This window comes from Pelophylax lessonae (genome assembly GCF_965119305.1).
Source record: "Pelophylax lessonae genome assembly, chromosome: 7".
Taxonomy (NCBI): Eukaryota; Metazoa; Chordata; class Amphibia; order Anura; family Ranidae; genus Pelophylax; species Pelophylax lessonae.
In genome coordinates this window covers 73,897,940-73,918,239 of record NC_138774.1, presented here as the reverse complement: position 1 = coordinate 73,918,239, position 20,300 = coordinate 73,897,940, and the positions used below count along the sequence as shown (strand labels likewise).

The window sequence follows — 20,300 nt, the reverse complement described above, 5'->3', positions numbered from 1 at the left end:
GAATTTTTTTTCTTTTAATAATAAACACCTGAAAGAAAAACACATAATGAGCTAGTATGTATCACATACTAGCTCATTATGAAATACTTACCTAAGAACGAAGCCCCGAAGTGCCGACCGCAAACCTCTCTCATGGGGGACATGTTGTGTCGCCCTTCTTCCAGGTTTGCGGCATCCGGCCATCTGATTGGCTGGAGCCGCGATGAGGCATGCGCGCCGGAGCCGACGGTAACGGCATGGGGCTCTGAAGGAACGGCCACTCGTGCGCATGCCCCAGTGATGTCATTGGCTGCATGCAAGGTAAATATCTCCTAAACGGTACATGTTTAGGAGATATTTACAGTACCTATAGGTAAGCCTTAATATAGGCTTACCTGTAGGTAGAAAGTTGCAGAGGAGGGTTTACTTCCTCTTTAATGCACTTTTATTTAGTAAAATACTCCAGTAGGGACCTGGTGGAATATGGGCTCCACGAACTACGTAAAGGTAGCTTGTACTGAGATGGTAGATTTTGGTATCTTATTGCAGAATGGGATCATGGGGTGAATTAGGTTTAAAAAACAGAGTTCGTTACCTGATAACTTCCAGGAATCTTCAAGGACAGCACATTGAGAGAGGCTCCTTCTACTTAAAATTGGATCTTTAGACTCCAAAATGAAAATGGGTGGACAGGCAGAATTTTTAATGCAGAAGAGACATGCTTTGTCTCTTCTACATTAAAGCTACTTACCTGCCTGTCCGCCCTTGTACAGTACAGCTCACCGCACAAACTCAGTAATGCTGAATCTGACGGAACTCCTGCACATGCACAGGAGGGATATAATCTTGACCAGGCCAATGACAGCGGCCAGTGATCAAGACCCGGAAGCTGTCCGTCCGAGGTCAGCAGCTGGCAGGGAGTTCCCGGGAAAAGCGCTTCACTGGATTTAAGGGGAGTATAGTTCAGTTTTAAAACAGGAAGCACATCATTCACAATCAATTAAAAAAGCATGGTCACCTATTCACATCAGTATTAGGCTGGCCATAGACAGATCGTATTCAGCTGGTTCAGCAGCAACCATCTGAATTTTGGTTCATGAATGGGAAAGCTGGTTGTACTGAAGTCAATCCCTCGATCGACTTCAGTGCAACCAGCCTGTTGTTTTTTTTTTCCATTTGATCACTGCTGGCGGCTATAGCAGACGGCAATAGTTACATAGTTAGTGAGGTTGAAAAAAAAGACACCAGTCCATCAGCATACTGCAGATGTGGCCGGACCAGAGTCTTGTATAGTGGGAGAATAATCTCTTTATTTCTGGAGTGAATCTGCTTTTTTATGCATCCCAGTAATCTGTTGGCTTTGCTTGCAGCGGCTTGGCATTGCATGCCACTGCCAAGCCTGTTGTCTACCAGTACCCCCAGGTCCTTTTCCATCCTAGACTCACCCAGAGGTTCCCCCCCCCCCCCTAGTGAGTAACTTGCATTCTTATTTCTGACACCCAAGTGCATTACTTTACATTTTTCAACATTAAACCTCATTTGCCATGTAGTTGCCCACCCCATTATTTTGTTCAGGTCTTCTTTAAAGGTTTCCACATCCTGTGAAGAAGATATTGCCCTGCATAACTTAGTATCGTCCTCAAATACTGAGATTGTGCTGGTCATCCCATCCTCCAGATTGTTTATGAATAAATTAAACAGGATTGGTCCCAGGACAGATCCTTGGGGGACCCCACTTTCCACACCCAACCAATCCCCATTTATCACCACCCTATAGACTCTCCCCTGAAGCCAGTTTTCAATCTAGGTGCTCACCCTAAAGTCCATTCCCAAGTACCTTAGTTTGTACAGTAAGCATTTGTGGGGAACTGTATCAAATGCCTTTGCAAAGTCCAGATAAACCACATCCACAGGCTTCCTTTATCTTGATGGAAGCTCACTTCTTCATAGAAAATTAATAGATTGGTCAAGCAAAAACGATTCATGAATCCATGCTGGTTACTACTAATGATACAGTTTTTATTACTAAAATCTTGTATATAGTCCCTTATCATCCCCTCCAATAGCTTGCAGACTATTGATGTTAGGCTAACCGGCCTGTAGTTCCCAAGGATTTATCTCAGCCCTTTTTTAAAATAGTGGTGCCACATTGGTTTTTCTCCAATCAGCTGGTACCATTTCCGTCAGTAGACTGTCTTTAAAAATTAGGAACAATGGTCTGGCTATCACCTGACTGAGTTCCTTAAGGACCCTCAGGTGTAAGCCATCTAGTCCGGTGACCTATTTATATTAACTTTAAGTCTAGTTCTGAGTCTGTCTTCTGTTAACCACGAGGGTGCTTCCTGTGACGTGTTATTAACTTTAACATAACAGTCTAGGTTACTGTATCCCCTCAATTTTTTTGTAAATATTGAGGAGAATTTATTTAGAACATCTGCCTTCACTCTGTCCTTTATAGCCAAATTCCCTTCATAATCCTTTTTTGGGGCCAATATGCTATGGCATCCCTTTCTTACTATTTATATACCTAAAGAATTTCTTGGGGTTTTTCTTACTCTCTTCTGCTATATGCCTTTCGTGTTCTATCTTAGCTGCCTTGATTGCGCTCTTACATTTCTTATTGCATTTTTTGTAGTGCTGGAATGCTGCCAATGACCCCCCTGCTTTGTATTTCTTGAAGGCCTTTTCTTTTTTTATGCCTTTTTACGTTGGAATTTAGCCACCCAGGGTTTATTTTAGCTCTGTGAAACGTATTCCCTGTCAGAATGCACTGGCCAAAAAGTTTTGTAAAGTATGTTCTTAAAGCACTCCCATTTTTCCCCAGTGTTCTTTGTACCATCCAGCATAGAGGACAGTTTAGGGAAATTGGCTCTTTTGAAGTTCTGTGTCTGTGTATTACCCTTATGTTTCCCATTTTTGTGATTTATACTGAAACTAATTGACCTATGGTCACTGTTTCCAAAGTTACCCTTTATTTCTACATCCGCAATCAGGTCTGTATTAGTCACATCTAGTAGGTCTAGTAACGCATTGTTTCTCATTGGTGCATTCATCATATGACCTATGAAGTTGTCCTGGAAAACATTTAGGAAATGGCGAGCCTTAGACTAATGTACGGTTCCTTCTGCCCAGTCTATATTTGGATAATTAAATCCCCCATTATCATTATAATGACATTTTCCATCCTTGTTGCCATTCCAAGCTGTGATAGGAGGTCCACCTCCCCCTCCTCCCTCTGGTTGGGTGGGCCTATAGCATACGCCCAATATTACTTTCCCCTTAGTATCTTCCCTTTGAAGCTCTACCCGTAGGGATTCCACCACCTCCCTAGCAGGCGACGCGTTCTCGGAGCATGCGTTCCTTCCTCAGGCCAATACTAGGAAGGAGTGCATGCTCCGAGAACGCGTCGCCTGCGCCATTACATCACACCCGGAAGTGATGGCGGGAGAGCTCCGAGTGTGTCCCCAATAACCAGGAAGTGTCGTTTTTCACCGAGCTATGTCCTGAAGATTGTGACCGCTCGAGCCATCCTGAACATTTTACCGGAATGATGGGCTTTTTACACCACCATGGATTTTCCCATGCCTATTTGCATTTCCCTTTGCGAGTACCTTTTTATATGGTTTGATATGAATAAATCCTTATACTGCACTTAGAGTGGCGCCTGTGTTTCTTCTACAGTTTTCCCTAGATCAGGAGCTGAGCTTCCAGGGAAGCAATGTGCTTACATTTTGCTCAGCTGTATTCGCCCTCAATCCCATGATCGAGAAACGCATACATGCCACAAGATGTGCACCGAGTCGCATCTCCACACCTGCCGGGCATCGTACCCACTAATTTAATGAGGATTGGGAATTTAAATCTGATTAACTGTTAACTAGCTACCTGACTTGAATTTCTCAGCACACGGTTACTCCTCAGTCACACACAGTTACTCAACAGTATTCCACACTTAACACTACTCAGTTAAGCCACAGTACTCAACAATACACAGGTACTCAATAATACACACGTAATCAACGATACTCAATTACTCACAATACTTCAACAATACTCAGATACTCAACACTACTCCGTTACTCAACAAGACCCAGTACTCAATAATACTCAGTTACTCAATACTATTCAACAATACACAGGTACTCAACAATACTCAGTTACTCAATACTACTCAAGAATACACAGGCACTCAATACTACTCAACAATACACAGGTACTCAACAATACATCATTGTATTCTGATGGCTGGTAAACCTCCCGCTCTCAAAATACAGAAGTTCCTGAGGGAGGGATTACCCCATCAATACTGACTGTGTTGATGGGGAAATCAAGCAACTTTCTTTCCATGGTTGCAGGAAAAATAAAAAAAATTGCTCCACCCAAAAGGGGAAGTTCCATTTCATTGCTTCCTCCCCCTCTTCTTTCAGAAATTGCACTTTTGGGGAAGGGGGAGTGGGTACCCGATTTTGACAGGTATCAGCTCCCACATCCACTCTGATCGCTTAGGCGACTGGAAGCGTAAGTTCTTCAACAACGCCCCCCCCCCCCCCAGTTTTCTGAGACAGGTGACAGGTCCCACAAGACTATGGGACAATTCACAATGTGCAGCGCGACTCGCGCATGTGGGCATCTGGCTGTGAAGCTACAAGCTGTCAAAGCTGGGTGCCTACACTTATAATGCCGGTGCTGAAGACAGAAGACGAGATGTCAGAATTACTGGGGTGAGCACATCATGGGACAGGTGAGTGTTTTTATTAAAAGTCAGCAGCTACAGTTTTTGGAGCTGCCAACTTATTTTTTCACACAGGAGCCTGGAGCTCCTCTTTAATGTATGGCTTGCTATAGGCAAGAATCAAAAATAACTAATGGAATAACATGACAGCACAATACAATACCAAATATAGGGCAGATCTATACTGTCTGGACAGTGTGGATTGTTCATGTGCTGATCACATGCACCCTCCCGAGAAAAAAAAAAAAAAAACCTATCTAGCAATACACACCAAACTGAGCATGTACAGAGTGACTCTAACGCCTCTTTCTTATCAGGAGATTAATTGGGGACAGTGGAAGAAGGGGGGGGGGGAATCACAGAAGACAGGATCAAACAGCCTTTTTAGACATTGTTGAGGATTAACCCCTTAGGTTCCACATTGAGTATAACAAGCACACTTTACTGCATATACAGACTGATTTTACTGTTGTAGGTTTAGTAATACTTTAAGATTAATCCTTGCTTTCTCCCCTAATGTGGACTACTGCGTCACTACAGGAAGTAATAGGAAAGGCAAGAAAACCTATATCAGGAAAGTTTAGGAATTTGGAACGTGCCTAGGGGCTGGCTACCATCTTTTCCTCCAGGGAAAGGAATTTTGGGACTTTCATGTTTTTTCCTAGCAGACAGGTTAGCATAAGAATGTAACTATTGGACATACAGAGCAATAATTTGCAGCTTTGGTATACCAATGTTAATAATAATAAACTGCATTAGAGCGATATATAAGGACAATCAGATTATTATTCTTGTATTTGCATATAAATTTGCAGCACAGTGGCTAAATGGTTAGCAATTCTGTCTAGCAGTACTGGTTCGGTTCACATCCAAACCATGGCACTACCTGCCTGGAGTTTGCATGTTCTATCTGTGCGGGTTTCCTTCAGGTACTCCGGTTTCCTTCCACACTCCAAAAACATGCTGGTAGGTTAATTGGCTCCTGTCTAAATTGGCCCCTGTATTTATGAATGCGAGTTTCGGACCTTAGATTGTAATCTCCTTGAGGGCAGGGACTCGCGTGAATGTATGATATATGTGAAGCATTAGCGCTGCGTAAATTGACGACGCTATAGAAGTACCTGTAATAATATTAATAGTAATAATAATAATAATCTCTCTCCCCCAGGCAGATACAGTGATAACCCACATCCTACATGATAATCTGCATAAGAGCAATGCCTATAGACAATCAAAAAAGTAGGTTCTTGTATTTAGCTAGGTGATCTCTGCCCCCAATGTGATACATACCCAAAATACACACACACCCTTACTTTTCACTTCCCCCACATATGACTGCTGATATAGCAGCTATATAAGTGCTCTGTATATCCAAAGCTCCCAGTACACCTGCAATGATATGCACTACTAAGCAGAAAGAAGCTGGATAAATAACGAACATGACTATTTTACAAATGTCATGTGCCCTGCTGGATTTTAGAAGTCTGACTCCACTCCAGCACCATGGGGAATATTGTGATACTGATGCAAATTAAAGTATAACTAAACGCAAAACTTTTTATTTTTAGTTTTGGATAGAGTGGAGAGGGCTTAGAATGCCTGTCAGTTTTTATTGCCATCTGTGCCCCCATTGGGGAGATTTACCCTCTCTTCTTGTCCTGTTTACCATTATCATTGAAAGTAAAAACAAAATCCCAAATTTTGGGTTGTCCCCAGAAAAGGGGAAATATTCCAATGGGGACACTAGTTCTGGTGACCTGGGGGTTCTCAAGGAATTCCCGTAATTTGCAGACTTTTCCTCTCACTTCCTGTTTGGCTATGGGACAGAAAGTGAAGGGAAGGGAAGTCTCCGTATAGGGCCCCCGATGGCACAAAAAATCTGAATATATAACCCTCCCTTACTCTATCCAAAATGAACAATAAAGTTTTGCTTATAGTTCTACTTTAAGTTATGCAAATCGCTACTTTAGGAGACTGTACTTGTAACAGCAACAGAATAAACTTTCACACTGAATTTCGACACAATATTCTGTCATGAAGGCCATGTAAAATACATGTATTGACTTTTGTAAAGAATATTACTGTAACAGATCATGTCATTTATAATGGTAGAGATAGCAAGTCATTATACTGCATCTACAAGCCGCAATACTACCCTTAACGCCACACATGAACATATGCTGCAGGACGAGTAACACATAAAGGTCCTGTCTGTCAGTGCAGTAGGGATGAGCTCAGGTGTGCCCGGGCACAAGTCTGAACCTACACAGCCTAGTGTTTTATTCAGCATGGCTTCGAGTATTGTGCTATTACATGCAAAAGTCCTCCACTGTAGAAAGAACTACATAAATACAATAAAATATAATAGGGACAACTTACTTTTTTTGGTTACAGGCTTTACTGAGAAAGATGTTTTTGTGTCACCATCCCTCAAATGTTAGATGCCTGGAACCATGTACGCAAATGAGGCATATGCCACAAAGCAGACCATTAGATATATTACAAATACAGAGTCACAGATACTGACATTCATATAGGAGGCCTGGTCCAAAGCCGATCGCTCAGTTCTCAGGTCCACTTTGAGCACAGTGGAGAGTTTCTTCTGCTCAGGCGTAGAAGAGAGCTTGGGGAAAACTGAGAAGGTGACAGGGTGGAAACTAAGGTCCCACAACAAGGATACTAACAAAAGTTAAACCTAGCTAAGAAAAGGCCAAACATGCAACTCCTCCAGGTTGTTATGACAGCTTCTCTCTCTCTCTCTCATGTGCTGTCCTGGAAAATGATTGGGGAAAATTAGTTAATGAGGGCTGGTGTTAGGATTACAGGGAGAGTTAGGCTGGCCATAGATGGCTAAGATTCAAATCATATATGAACAGGCTGAATGCACTAAGTTGATTGATTGATTAACTGGTATAGCTGCAAGCAATATTCACTGTCTTCTCTCGCCTCCCACTGGAAGGAATACAATGGCTCGGGGGGAGGGATTCCCCTGTCATAGTCTGTGTTGATGGGGGAACTTAAGAAATTTCCTTTCGTGCAACCCGTGGTTACAGGAAGAAAATTAGCTCTGTGTATGGCCTGCTTTAGTGTTAGAACAGGGTGGGTTAGTATTATAAATACAGAAAGGGCTATGGTTAGGATTACAAAGGGGAATAGTGTTATGATTAAAGGGAGGGTAAGTATTAGCATTACAGGGAGAAAAAGTGTTAGGGATACAGACAGTTGGTGTTAGGGTCACAGAGAGGGGTAGTATAAGAAATACAAAGAGGGCTAGTGTTAGGATTACAAGGAAGAATAGTGTTAGGGTTATAGAGAGAGATAGTGTTATGAAAACAAGTAGGGATAGTGTTAAGAATACATGAATGGTTAGTGTCAGGATTATTATAGGGAGGGATCGTGTTAGGATTTTAGGAAAGAATTTATGATTAGGGCAAATAAGTGTTAGGATTACAGAAAAGATTAACGTTCGGGTAAGGTTCACAAGGTGATTAATGTAGAACATAGCTCTCAGCAATGAGGGTTCCACTCTGAAAACTATCATTGCCAAGCTCCTGGTGTTGAAACCTAATGCATCACCAACAACTGCAACTGAAATCCCACAACTAAAACTGACCTTCCGCTTCCCGCCCGTCTATGGTTGTCTGCTGCGTCCAACAGGACAAGTTTGCCAAGAGGTCTGAGATTAGCCAAAACAGACAAAGCTTTTCTCATCCACACACTGATCTGACTGCAACCTGCACAAGTAAATGTATTGTTACAGCTTAAAGTCAGAAAAACAAACAAGAAGTGCACACAGCCTAATGTTACAGGCTTACTATTGATATCACAGCTTCTATATTAGGAGGCAATGACACCACAACACACTCAGTATAAACACCGTAGACCCCTTTTGACAAGTAGACTTCCTTCTCACCTGTGCATTAATAGACCTCTGACTGGGTAACAATCTCTCCTCCCTGCAGGCCTTCGGAGTAGTCCATCCCTACAACTTCACAAGCTGGTAGCGCCTCCTCCAGAAGGATCCTGGTTAAACCCTTGTGGGAAACTTTGGGGAGGTTTGATAAATCCAAATACTTAAGATTCCTATAGTGCAGAGAAAAAAGAAAGACAAGTGTCTTAGAGCAAGCATAGGTGATAGGTTGCTCTGAGGGCCTATTCACACTGTGTATTGGAAAATGCAAATAGCAAGTATAATTTTCTTTTTTTATGCATTTTTAATGATGCAATTTAATTGACTTAAAGTAAAGTGAGCTTTTCCATCCTTTTAGCTGACCATATATCTATAGATTGTTTTCCATTCAGACTGAAGGGAAAACACCTAATTGATTCTTAAATCCACACTATAGAGTACAGATGAATGAATCTCTCACTATGGTTATTGAATCTCTCAATATGGTTACTGTATTTTTTTAATCTTTTTTTTTTTTTTGAGTATACAGAAAATACAATAAGGAATCTTGTAGAGCAGCATACTTCAATATAATTCAAATGACAAAGGTAAAGCCAACTCTGATGAGAGATCGCTCGGGCAAGATTGAACCGTTTACAAAAAAACAAAAAGATTTCCAATATTGTGGTATCAAACTCTTACCAGCGTTAAGGAGGTGGGGTATCACTGAACTTTTATATTTCCCAACTGGCAATTGTATAGCATGGAATAATATCGGAAGAGGGTCATCATCTAACTAATGTCGTATGGCCTCCGCTATAATGTTCCGGACTTTTATCCAAAAAGTTTTAATGCGAAGGCATTCCCACCAAATATGTAGGAATGTTCCCTTTTGTCCACATTAACTCCAGAAGTGTGGAGACACTGAAGGAAAGATGCGAGACAGCTTGCCCGGGACTCTATACCACCTCGTTGAAAAATGAAAGCAAGATTCCTGCACCCTAGAGCAGACAGGGGATGTAGGAGTCAGTTTAGGAATTTTTGCAATTTAGTTCTCCAAGAGGTTATGACCGACCTCATGTTCCCAGTCTAATATAACATGGGACTGTTTAGGTGGAGGCTATTGTATTTTTACAGCCAGTCCTGCCAGCTGTTAAAATACCTGAACAGCAGCAGCATCTGACCAGACGAACACACTGTTTAGCCAACTTCCAGCAGACTCTTTAGACCTTTTTAATTAATGGATGTTGGGCGGGAGGCGGTGGATAAGGCCACCCGCTGAGCGAATTTTGGGCGCTTCATCAGGAACCAGCACTAATTCAGGCAGTGTCTGGCCAGATTAAAAGATCTTTGACATCACTGGCTGCTGAAACATAGGCAGTAAAACATGCAAAACAATGCATTCAGACCTGCTGTACTGTATTTTGAGGGACTACATTGATATGTTACATACATTTCAAACGACACAAGAACAATCATTTTAACCTTATTTTTAGTTTTGGGCCCAAGAACCCTAAACCATTGTGAAAATCCTTTCTGACTACTAAAGACGATCAGATAACCCCCTAAATAACTGATTTGGTTTGTCTTCCCTAAGTGTGCAACCTCCTCCAACTCTGTGCAGTAGGCTACCACTGGTGATCCCACTTACCACTCCCTGTTCCATTCACCACCCTAATTACTACCAGGCCTGATAAATGGCCAGCTCAGGCACTAAGTGTTGCAAGTGTACCATAACTAGTACTGGGATTTTTAGTTGGGCACCAGTGGTAAACAGCGTGTGCCACCAAAGCAAAATAACTTCTTCAGTTATATAACTTACTTTTAGCATAAAGGAAACAATAGTGCATCGGCTTTATGAAGTAAGCACATCAAATTAACCACTTCCCGCCCGCCCTATTGCAGACTGACGGCGGGAATGTGGTTGTATTATCCTAACCGGACGTCACCGGACGCGCAGAGCGGCGATCGGTGATGCGAGGTGTCAGCCTGACACCCTGCATCTCCGATCTCGGTAAAGAGCCTCTGACGTAGGCTCTTTACCATGTGACCAGCCGTGTCCAATCACGGCTGGTCACATAGTAAACAGGAACAGCCGTTGATCGGCTTTCCTTAGTTCATGCCTGACAGGCACGAGTAAAGGAGCGCCGATCGGCGGCTCCCCTGACAGGGGGGGGGGGGGGGTCGGCACTGGTAATCAGATCATTGATTACCAGTGCAGACCCTCGGGGGGTGCCACTAGAACCACCAGGGATGCCCACCCATGACCCCAGGGATGCCCATCTATGACCCCAGGGATGCCCACTATGGCCACCAGGGATGGCAATCAGGGCTCAGGGAGCCCCCCATTGCCCTCCCCATCAGTGCTGGCCGCCAGTGCCCTCCCTATCAGTGCTGCCCACCAGTGCCCATCATTGCCATCTTTCAGTGTCGCCCACCAGTGCCCATTATTGCCCACCAGTGCCGCTTATCAGTGCCCATCAGTGCCGCCCATCAGTGCCGATCAGTGCCCACCAGTGCCGCCTATCAGTGCCCATTAGTGCCCATCAGTGCCACCTATCAGTGCCCGTCAGTGCCACCTATCAGTGCCCATCAATGCCGCCTATCAGTGCCCAGCAGTGCCGCCTATCAGTGCCCACCAATGCTGCATATCTGTGCTACCTATCAGTGCCACATATCAGCGCCTATCAGTGCCACCCCATCAGTGCCACCCCATCAGTGCCTCCTCATCAGTGCCTGTCAGTGCAGTCTCATCAGTGCAGGAAAAAACATATTTATTTACAAAATTGTATAACAAACAAAAAAACGTTTTTTTTTTTTTTTTTCAAACTTTTCGGTATTTTTTTATTTGTTTAGCAAAAAGGAAAAAACCCAGAGGTGATCAAATACCACCAAAAGAAAGCTCTATTTGTGGGGGGAAAATGACATAAATTTGGTTTAGGTACAGTGTTGCATGACCGCGCAATTGTCATTCAAAATGCAACAGAGCTAAAAGGGGAAAATTGGCCTGGGCTGGAAGGGGGTGAAAGTGCCCTGTATTGAAGTGGTTAATTAAAAATGATTAAGCCAAGCTGATCTGCTACTTTTTTTAAGCAATCCTCCAGCATTACCTGGACATGCTTCAATAAAGCGGGTTCCACTCTAGAGATGCCTGAGCCATGGCAGGAAGCCAGACACAGTAGTGTGTAGTACATCCACAGGGAGTTAGCACATGGAGGTGTATTTATTGTTGAGGAGACGGCGAAGGATTTACTGAATGGGCAGCAGACCAGTTTGGCGTAATATTAGTTTGTGTTTTTAACCATCGCTTTAATAAATTTCCAGTTTAACCTAATACGGAACTACACTGCATCTGAGCACCACAAACCAAAAGTGCTATTTAATTCCTTTTTAATATTCCAAGCAAACTCAACCATTCATTCATGTCGCCATGCTTTTATTTTGAAATCACTTTGGAAAAACACCCCCTAGCATTTCTGTCTGTGGCCATCTTGTGTAAGGGAAAATGATTTATGTAGCATTGCATTTACTTCCTAGAATCCATCTGCCCTTGGCTCAAGCATGCAGACAGGAGGGTGTGCTTAGCTGAGAAAACCCCTCCTGGCGACTCCTGGGATGTAGGACATAATTTTCCTGGGCATGGAAACCAGGAAGTAACTGAAGAAAATGTGAAAAAACGGAATTTTTGTAAAATCTTACCTGTAAAATTCCTTTCTCTGAGTCCTCCGACAGTCGCCGCCTCTTCATATTCGTCACATATGGGGTATTAGACTTTGCTCCGAAGGAGTAGCTAGGCAACAGAATATGTTAACATTAAAGCTTTTAACATATCCCACCCACAGGGGGTGGTCCCCTCAGTCAATACCCTCCTACTTCCTGCAACCATATCTCAGTTTTAGTGGAATAGCAGTAGAGTATACAACCAAACCCCAAAAGAGGGGCGGGGGCGGCGACTGTCGGAGGACTCAGAGAAAGGAATTTTACAGGTAAGATTTTACAAAAATTCCGTTTTCTCTTACGTCCTCCGACAGTCGCCGCCTCTTCATATTCGTCACATATGGGGACGTCCCAAAGCAGTGCAAACATGAGGGGTGGGAAACGCATCCACGCCGAAAAGGCAACGCAGTCTCCGCATCAAAGAAAGGAACCTTACCAAAGGAAGGAAACCAGCTGGGCAACAGCAAAAAAACAAGTGCTCAACAGGAGCAACAACCCAGGAAAAGACAAAAAACCAGGGGATACGAAACTTATCCCAACAGCCAGGAGTCCCCAACAAGGGACCCTAGGGAACAGCCGCACTAAGAACCTTGCGGCCAAAGGAAGAATCCGCCGATGCCTGAACATCTACTTTGTAGAATTTTGTGAAAGTGTGCACGGTCGACCAAGTCGCCGCCTTACACACCTGGGCTACAGAAGCCCCATGACGACAGGCCCAAGACGTACTCAAAGATCTAGCAGAGTGCGCCTTCACAGGTACAGGAGGAACCTTCCCCTGCAAAGCATAGGCCTGTTCAATGGTCTGCCTGATCCATTTGGCGATGGTAGAGGCCGAAGCCGCCATGCCCTTCCGAGGACCCTCTGGAAGAACAAACAAGGAGTCCGTCTTTCGAAAAGACTCAGTCGATTTAAGGTAAACCCTTATCGCCCGAACAACATCCAGAGAATGCAATCTCACCTCCTTTGGATGTTTAGGCTTCGCGCACAGCGAAGGCAAGACAATATCCTCATTAAGATGGAATTCCGAAACTCGTTTCGGAAGAAAAGAAGGATTAGGTCGCAAGACCACCTTATCCAAATGAATAACCAGGTACGGAGACTTGCAGGACAAAGCCGCCAGCTCCGACACTCTGCGAGCCGAAGTGATCGGCACCAAAAAGGCGACCTTTTTGGACAACATAGACAACGAGATCTCCCTGATCTGTTCAAAAGGAGCACGTTGCAACACAGACAGAACGAGATTCAAGTCCCAAGGGGGCAGAGGATCCCTCCTAGGAGGAACCAGATGCCGCACACCCTGAACAAAAGTGCCAACTAAGGAGTTGGAAGCCACGGGACGTTGAAACAGAACGGCCAGCGCAGACACCTGACCCTTTATCGTAGCCAGCGCCAAACGCTGATCAACACCCGTTTGAAGGAAAGACAGCACACGGGAAACCGAGTACGTGCGGGGTGAAAATCCCCTGGACTCACACCAGGCAAAATAGGCCTTCCAAGTACGGTAATAAACCTTCCCCGAGGAAGACTTCCTCGCGTTGATCAAAGTATGAACGACCTCTGGAGAGAGACCCTTCTCCTTCAGGACCTCGGTCTCAACAGCCAGGCCGTCAAAGGCAGCGACTGTAAAGCAGGATGGTAAATCGGTCCTTGAGACAGTAGATCGTCTCGAAGAGGCAGACGCCACGGGGCGTCGACCGCCAGATTCACGAGGTCTGCGTACCAGGACCGGCGAGGCCAGTCCGGTGCCACAAGAATCACCGTGCTGCGTTCCGAGTGTAACCTGCGAAGGAACCTGGACAGCAACTGAATCGGTGGAAACGCGTACATCAGCCTGTACTGATGCCACGGGGCCACTAACGCGTCCGACGCGTCTGCCCGAGGGTCGCGCGTCCTTGCCACGAACCTCCACACCTTGTTGTTGAGACGAGACGCGAACAGGTCCACATCTGGAAGACCCCACTTCGCGCACAACATCTGGAAGACAGCCGGGTGGAGAGACCATTCCCCCTGATCCAGGGTCTGGCGACTCAGATAGTCCGCCTGCCAGTTCTCCACCCCCGGAATGTGAACCGCCGTTATCGCCGGGACATGAGTCTCGGCCCAGGACAGAATGTCGGCCACTTCTCGAGCCGCTCGGGCACTCCTGGTGCCCCCTTGGTGGTTGATGTAGGCCACCGCCGTGGCATTGTCCGTCTGCACCCGAACCGGGCAGCCCTGCAGCCGGTCCGTCCAGCGACGAAGACAGAGACTTATCGCACGCAATTCCAGAATGTTGATCGGAAGGGAAGACTCCCCCACCGACCAAGTCCCCTGGGCGGACAGAACGCCCAGAACTCCACCCCAGCCCGACAGGCTGGCATCCGTGGTGATCACCGTCCACGAGACAGGACGAAACGACTTGCCCCCGGACACCAACGGGGACTGGAGCCACCACAGAAGGTTTCTTCTGGTGCGATGACTCAACGAGATTTGAAGATCCAGAGATTGAGGTCGCCCGTCCCACCCGGACAGGATCTCCGCCTGGAGACCCCGCGTGTGAAACTGGGCGAAGGGAATCGCCTCGAAGGCCGAGACCATCAATCCCAGACATCTCATGCACGTCCGCAGAGACGAGTGCGGAACGTCCCTGAGGGACCTGACTTCCTCCTGGAGAGTCCTGAGTTTGTCTTCCGGCAGGAAGACCTTCGCCTGCACCGAGTCCAGAATCATTCCCAGGTAGGGAAGACGAACCGACGGACTCAGTGTCGATTTTGGAAAATTTATCGTCCAACCAAACTCCTGCAGAGTTTGCATCGTGACAGACAGGTCCTTCTCCAGACCCTGGCTGGTCGCAGACCGAACCAGAATGTCGTCCAGATACCCCAGGACAGAAATGCCCTGGGCCCTCAACAATGCCAGAACCGGTGCAAGCACCTTGGTGAAGACCCGCGGAGCCGAGGCGAGACCAAAAGGCAACGCCACGAACTGGTAATGATCCTCCGCAATGGCAAATCGAAGGTACCTCTGGTGACCCTCGAAAATGGGGATGTGAAGATACGCATCCTTCAAATCGATGGAGGCCATGAATTCCCCCGGAACCAGGGCAGCCACCACCGACCGCAGGGATTCCATGCGGAACCTGCGAACCCGCACAGAGCGGTTTAGAGCCTTCAAGTCCAGAATTGGACGAACCTTGCCCTCCTTCCTGGGCACGGTGAACAGATTGGAATAAAACCCCCGAAATCTGTCCCGATGAGGCACCGGAACCACCACTCCCTGAGCCCTCAGGTCCCGCACCGCCAGGTGCAGGTCCCGCAAACGCTCTGGAGACAGTTGAAGATTTGAGGGAAAAAATCTGCTCTCCGGCCGAGAGAGAAACTCGATCTTGTAACCAGATCGAACGATTTCCTGAACCCATCTGTCCCGCACACGGGCCAACCAGGGCTGAAGAAAACCGAGCAAGCGTCCCCCCACCCCAAAACTGGGTGAGGGCGCCCCTTCAGGCCGAACTGTTATGGGCTGCAGATCCGGATTGGCCGGATTTCTGTTTCCCAGACCAGGGCTTCTTCTGAGAGCCTTGACCTTTGAACGGCTTGCCCTTGTAGTGCGGCCGAAAGGCACGAAAGGACCCCTGAGGGGGCCGAAAATTAGCATGCTTCTTCCCAGAAGCTCCCTTAGCCTTGGAAAAATGGGGCAAGAGAGTGCTCTTACCCCCGGTGATCCCCTTAATCAACACATCCAGGGACTCCCCAAAAAGGCGAGACCCATCATAAGGGAGATTGGCCAAGGTCTTACGTGAAGACTGGTCCACCGACCAACATTTTAACCAAACCAGGCGGCGAGACAACACCGCCACGCTGTGCACACGTGCAGCCAACAGAACCAGGTCCAGGTCCGCATCACACAGATACATGACACCCTGGTGGATTTGATCCACCATATCCAGGGTCGCCGGCGAGGCCGAGTCGGCCACCAAGACGCGCCTAAGCATCTGCGTCCAACTTGCGATCGCCTGGGCCGCCATGAGAGAAGCAAACAGAGCCTTAAGCATAGAACCCGTAACAGAATAAGTATGACGGGCAAGAGACTCCAGTCTCCTATCCGTGGCATCACGGAAAACAGGGGAATCCTCTGCAGGAATCGCAGTGGCTTTGTTCAAAACCGCAATTGCGTGATCCACTGGGGGAGGCACACACCACCTCTCATCAGTGGAAGGCGAAAAAGGATAACGCAGCTTGAATCTACTTGGTACCGCAAAAGGTTTGCGCAGATTGCGCCATTGTTCCTTAACAGCGCGCTGAAAATCATCATTGCAGGGAAAAACCTGCGGCGTCCTGCGTTTTCTCTGCGTCCCATAAGCCGCCAAGGCGGCGGGGGGACACACTTCGTCCTGCAAACGCAGCGTTTGCTTTATGGAAGCAATCAACTCATCCATGATTGCAAGCTCTTCAGGCGAGCCAGGGGGAGAATTATCAACCCCTTCAACTTCAGCCTCCACCTCGGACCCCACAAGATCCAGGGAGGAGCGGGACCCCGATAAGGAGGCCCCCGCCATAACAGCCCCATCACCTTCACCCTCAGAATCAGAGGAAAGAGCAACTCTGGGCCTTTTAGTAGATTGAGCAGCCACCAGCATCTGCACCTGAGCAGCAAGGCCAGCCACAATAGTGGCTAAATCCCCCCCTGGGGGGGAAACAGCGGTCCCCTGGCTTTCCACCAAGGCTGTAGGAAATTTGCCCTCCTGAGAATCCATTGCCCCTGTAATGCCAGACAACAAAGGGTTAACTGCCCCTTTTAAGCAAGCGCGGCAAGCGCAGCCCACCGCACCACACTCAAGCACAATAAGACCCCCACAGGGAATATGCAAACTGAACACAGGCAATGGATAGCAAGAACAGAAGGATAAAACCTGAGGAGACCCTCGCCGCTGCTGCTGCCTCGATCGGTGTTTCAGGAAAGAGGAAGTGATGCTGCCAGGGCGCTCTATGTAAGCCTATGGAGGCTACAAGAAAATGGCCGCCATGCATGTAAAACATGCGGCCGGAGCGAGTGTAGGCAAAATGGCGCCGTTTGGCGCCAAAATCGCCGCTCCACAGTGCATTAAAAACACACATTACATTCCAATATCAGAATACATGTCAGATCGCCGCAGCGATCGCTGTATATGCCCAAACATGCTAAAAAAACACATGCCCCACAGCACACAGCTTCTCACACTGACCAGGCTGACACACACAGTGTCATACAGCTCCCCCCCCCCCCCCCCTGCAGCCCACAGCATGCAGCCGAGAGATAGGGAGACAAGCAGTGTGAATAGAGGCAGGTTACACAGTCCCAGACTGACACCCCCCCAGACAGACAGGTCCCCACATAAATACACTTACCTCACATGGCGTGGGGAACCCGCACAGGCGAACAAGCCGCTGCACATGAGGCAGGGAGAGTCGCATTCAAGACGCACAAAATGGGGGTTAAGAAACCGCACAGTGTCCAGTGAGGTAGCCACCTCACCAAGCATCCCTGCACCGAACAAGGATGGGTCGTTCACTGTGCCAGGAGCGTTACCTGGCTGAACGCTCAATGGCAGACTGGGAAGCCACTGACCCACGACCTGCGACCAGGGGGATCAGCCCGAGACCCAGTCCGCATGATCCTCTTCATCAGAAGAACTAACTAACGCTGACAAAAATAACAGCTAAGTAAAGGTAGAGAGAAAACTCAAACAAAATCTTAAAAAGAAGAAAGAGTCTGGGGCAGAAAGCCCCAGCACAGAGAGAGCCAGCCACTCCTGACAAGCTAGACATTAAAACTGAGATATGGTTGCAGGAAGTAGGAGGGTATTGACTGAGGGGACCACCCCCTGTGGGTGGGATATGTTAAAACCTTTAATGTTAACATATTCTGTTGCCTAGCTACTCCTTCGGAGCAAAGTCTAATACCCCATATGTGACGAATATGAAGAGGCGGCGACTGTCGGAGGACGTAAGAGAAAAAAGGTTTAAAACAAGGAACTATAATATACCTTCCTATCGATTTACTAATGCTAGAAGCATAAGGATTAAAAATAGTCAACGTTGATTGAGAGAGTGAAGATTCGGTTTAATGATACTTTACAAAACGTATGAGATCTTTTGTTGTTCATATATTTAACAGAGTACCCGATCTGCATTGTGAGCAGTGTTGATAATTTGTCTATTGGATATATTATTCAGGAAGATCTACATTGCTGGCTTACAGTATACCTCAGTGCTGCTGTGTGCTGTGAAAAATCTTGTACTACTTACCTTTAACATTTATGGCCACTGTCCTTATCTACTGCTGCAACTTCCAAAGATCCTATGCAAATGCTGACTTATTTTAAAAGGACCCAAAAAGACCAGGAATGCAATTTTAGGAACAGAAATGTCATATGGGTAAAACCAATCCATTATTATAAGATAAGTTCACCTTTGGGAACATGTTACATGTTCCACCTGTTTTTAGGGTGAAACATGTAGCATGTTCCCAGTCCTGCATCTCTTCCACCAACCCATGACAGCGAGCCAAGGATCGTCTCCCCGCAACCGCTGTCAGAATTTGAAAAGAGACTCCACCCACACAGCCACGTTATTCATTCACAGAGTTCTGTGAATGAATGCCTACAAGTTCCGTCAGCCTCTGTGGTGACGCTCTTGTAGTCTATTGCGCTTCCTGTCATTCAGTAACTGCCTGCCTGTTTCGAAGGTATAAGCAGACAGCTACAATGACAGTCTATAAGAGCTGGACATCGCATTTGCTGATTAAAATAAAAATATTACATGCACATTTTTTTTTACCTACATAAAAATTATCATTTTTTTTTTTTTTTTTAAAAAGGCAAAACAAATTCTTTAAAGCAGCACAAAAATGGCACTGCACATAATCCATCCTGTAACTCTTCTAACTACAGTAGCTGAGATTTGCTTGGACATCACGCTTTACCTCGTACTACTTAATTTAAAAGGATATTGCCGAAAGAAAGTAGTACAGGATTTTAAGTGTATACTCACTGTAGGTGATGCAGGCAGGCTAGGCCTCTTTCTGTAATTTGAGGACATCCCTCCAATATGAGAACTTCCAACGAATTACCAAGCACGTGAAGACGACTTAAACACCAGTCATCAATGTGCGGACAGCAGCTGAGGTTCAGGTAGCGTAACTCTTCTAATTCCACTGTACAGTATAAGGATCAGAACAATGAGGGTGAGAGAGTTTAAAATGCAAATAATACATCAATTAGTAGTAAAAACAAACATAAGTAATAACAGTCAAAGCAAAAAGAAATAGAACACTGCAGAAGACAGGCATAGTATGACAACCATGCTGTATAGTTTTCAATAATTCTCCATCCCATAAATATTTATCATAAAGGTGCTCTGGTCAGATGAGACTAAAATTTAACTTTTTGGCCTAAAAGCAAAATGCTATGTGTGGCCACAAACAAACACATAACCCTAAACACACTATTCCCACCGTGAAACATGGTGGTAGCAGCATCATGTTGTTGGATGCTTTTCTTCTGCAGGGACAGGGAAGCTGGTCAGAGTGGAGGGGGAAGATGGATGGAGCCAAATATAGGGCAATCTTGAAACAAAACCTGTTGGAGTCTGCAAAAGAATTGAGACTGAGGCTGGGGTTCACCTTCCAGCAGGACAACAACCCTAAATATACAGCCAGAGCTACAATGGAATGGTTTAGATCAAAGCATATTCATGTGTTAGAATGGCTCAGTCGTAGTCCAGACCTAAATCCAATTAAAAATCTGTGGCAAGACTTGAAAATTGCTGTTCAGACGCTCTTCATCCAATCCAACAGAGCTTGAGCTATTTTGCAAAGAAGAATGAGCAAAAATATCACTCTCTAGATGTGCAAAGCTGGTAGAGACATCCCCAAAATTGCAGTGAAAGGTGGTTCTACAAAGTATTGATTCAGTGGGGCTGAATACAAATGAACACACTTTCAGATATTTGTAGAGAATTTGAAAAC

At 46.0% G+C, this 20,300-nt stretch overlaps 1 protein-coding gene across 2 annotated transcripts in view; it reads right to left on the bottom strand.

Moving 5' to 3' along the window:
* LOC309560361 (distal membrane-arm assembly complex protein 2-like) overlaps window positions 1-20,300 on the bottom strand; it is a 45,535-nt gene that overhangs the window by 8,072 nt on the left and 17,163 nt on the right. The window contains exons 5-6 of one of the 2 annotated variants that reach the window (XM_082263989.1): window positions 19,325-19,487; window positions 8,625-8,794 (exon numbers count right to left, since the gene is read on the bottom strand). In XM_082263989.1, coding sequence (XP_082120115.1) covers window positions 8,632-8,794; window positions 19,325-19,487 — 326 coding nt within the window. In that variant the 3' untranslated portion in view covers window positions 8,625-8,631. Of the gene's footprint in view, window positions 1-8,624; window positions 8,795-19,324; window positions 19,488-20,300 lie in introns of those variants that run through there. The other variant, XM_082263988.1, reaches the window with a different exon arrangement.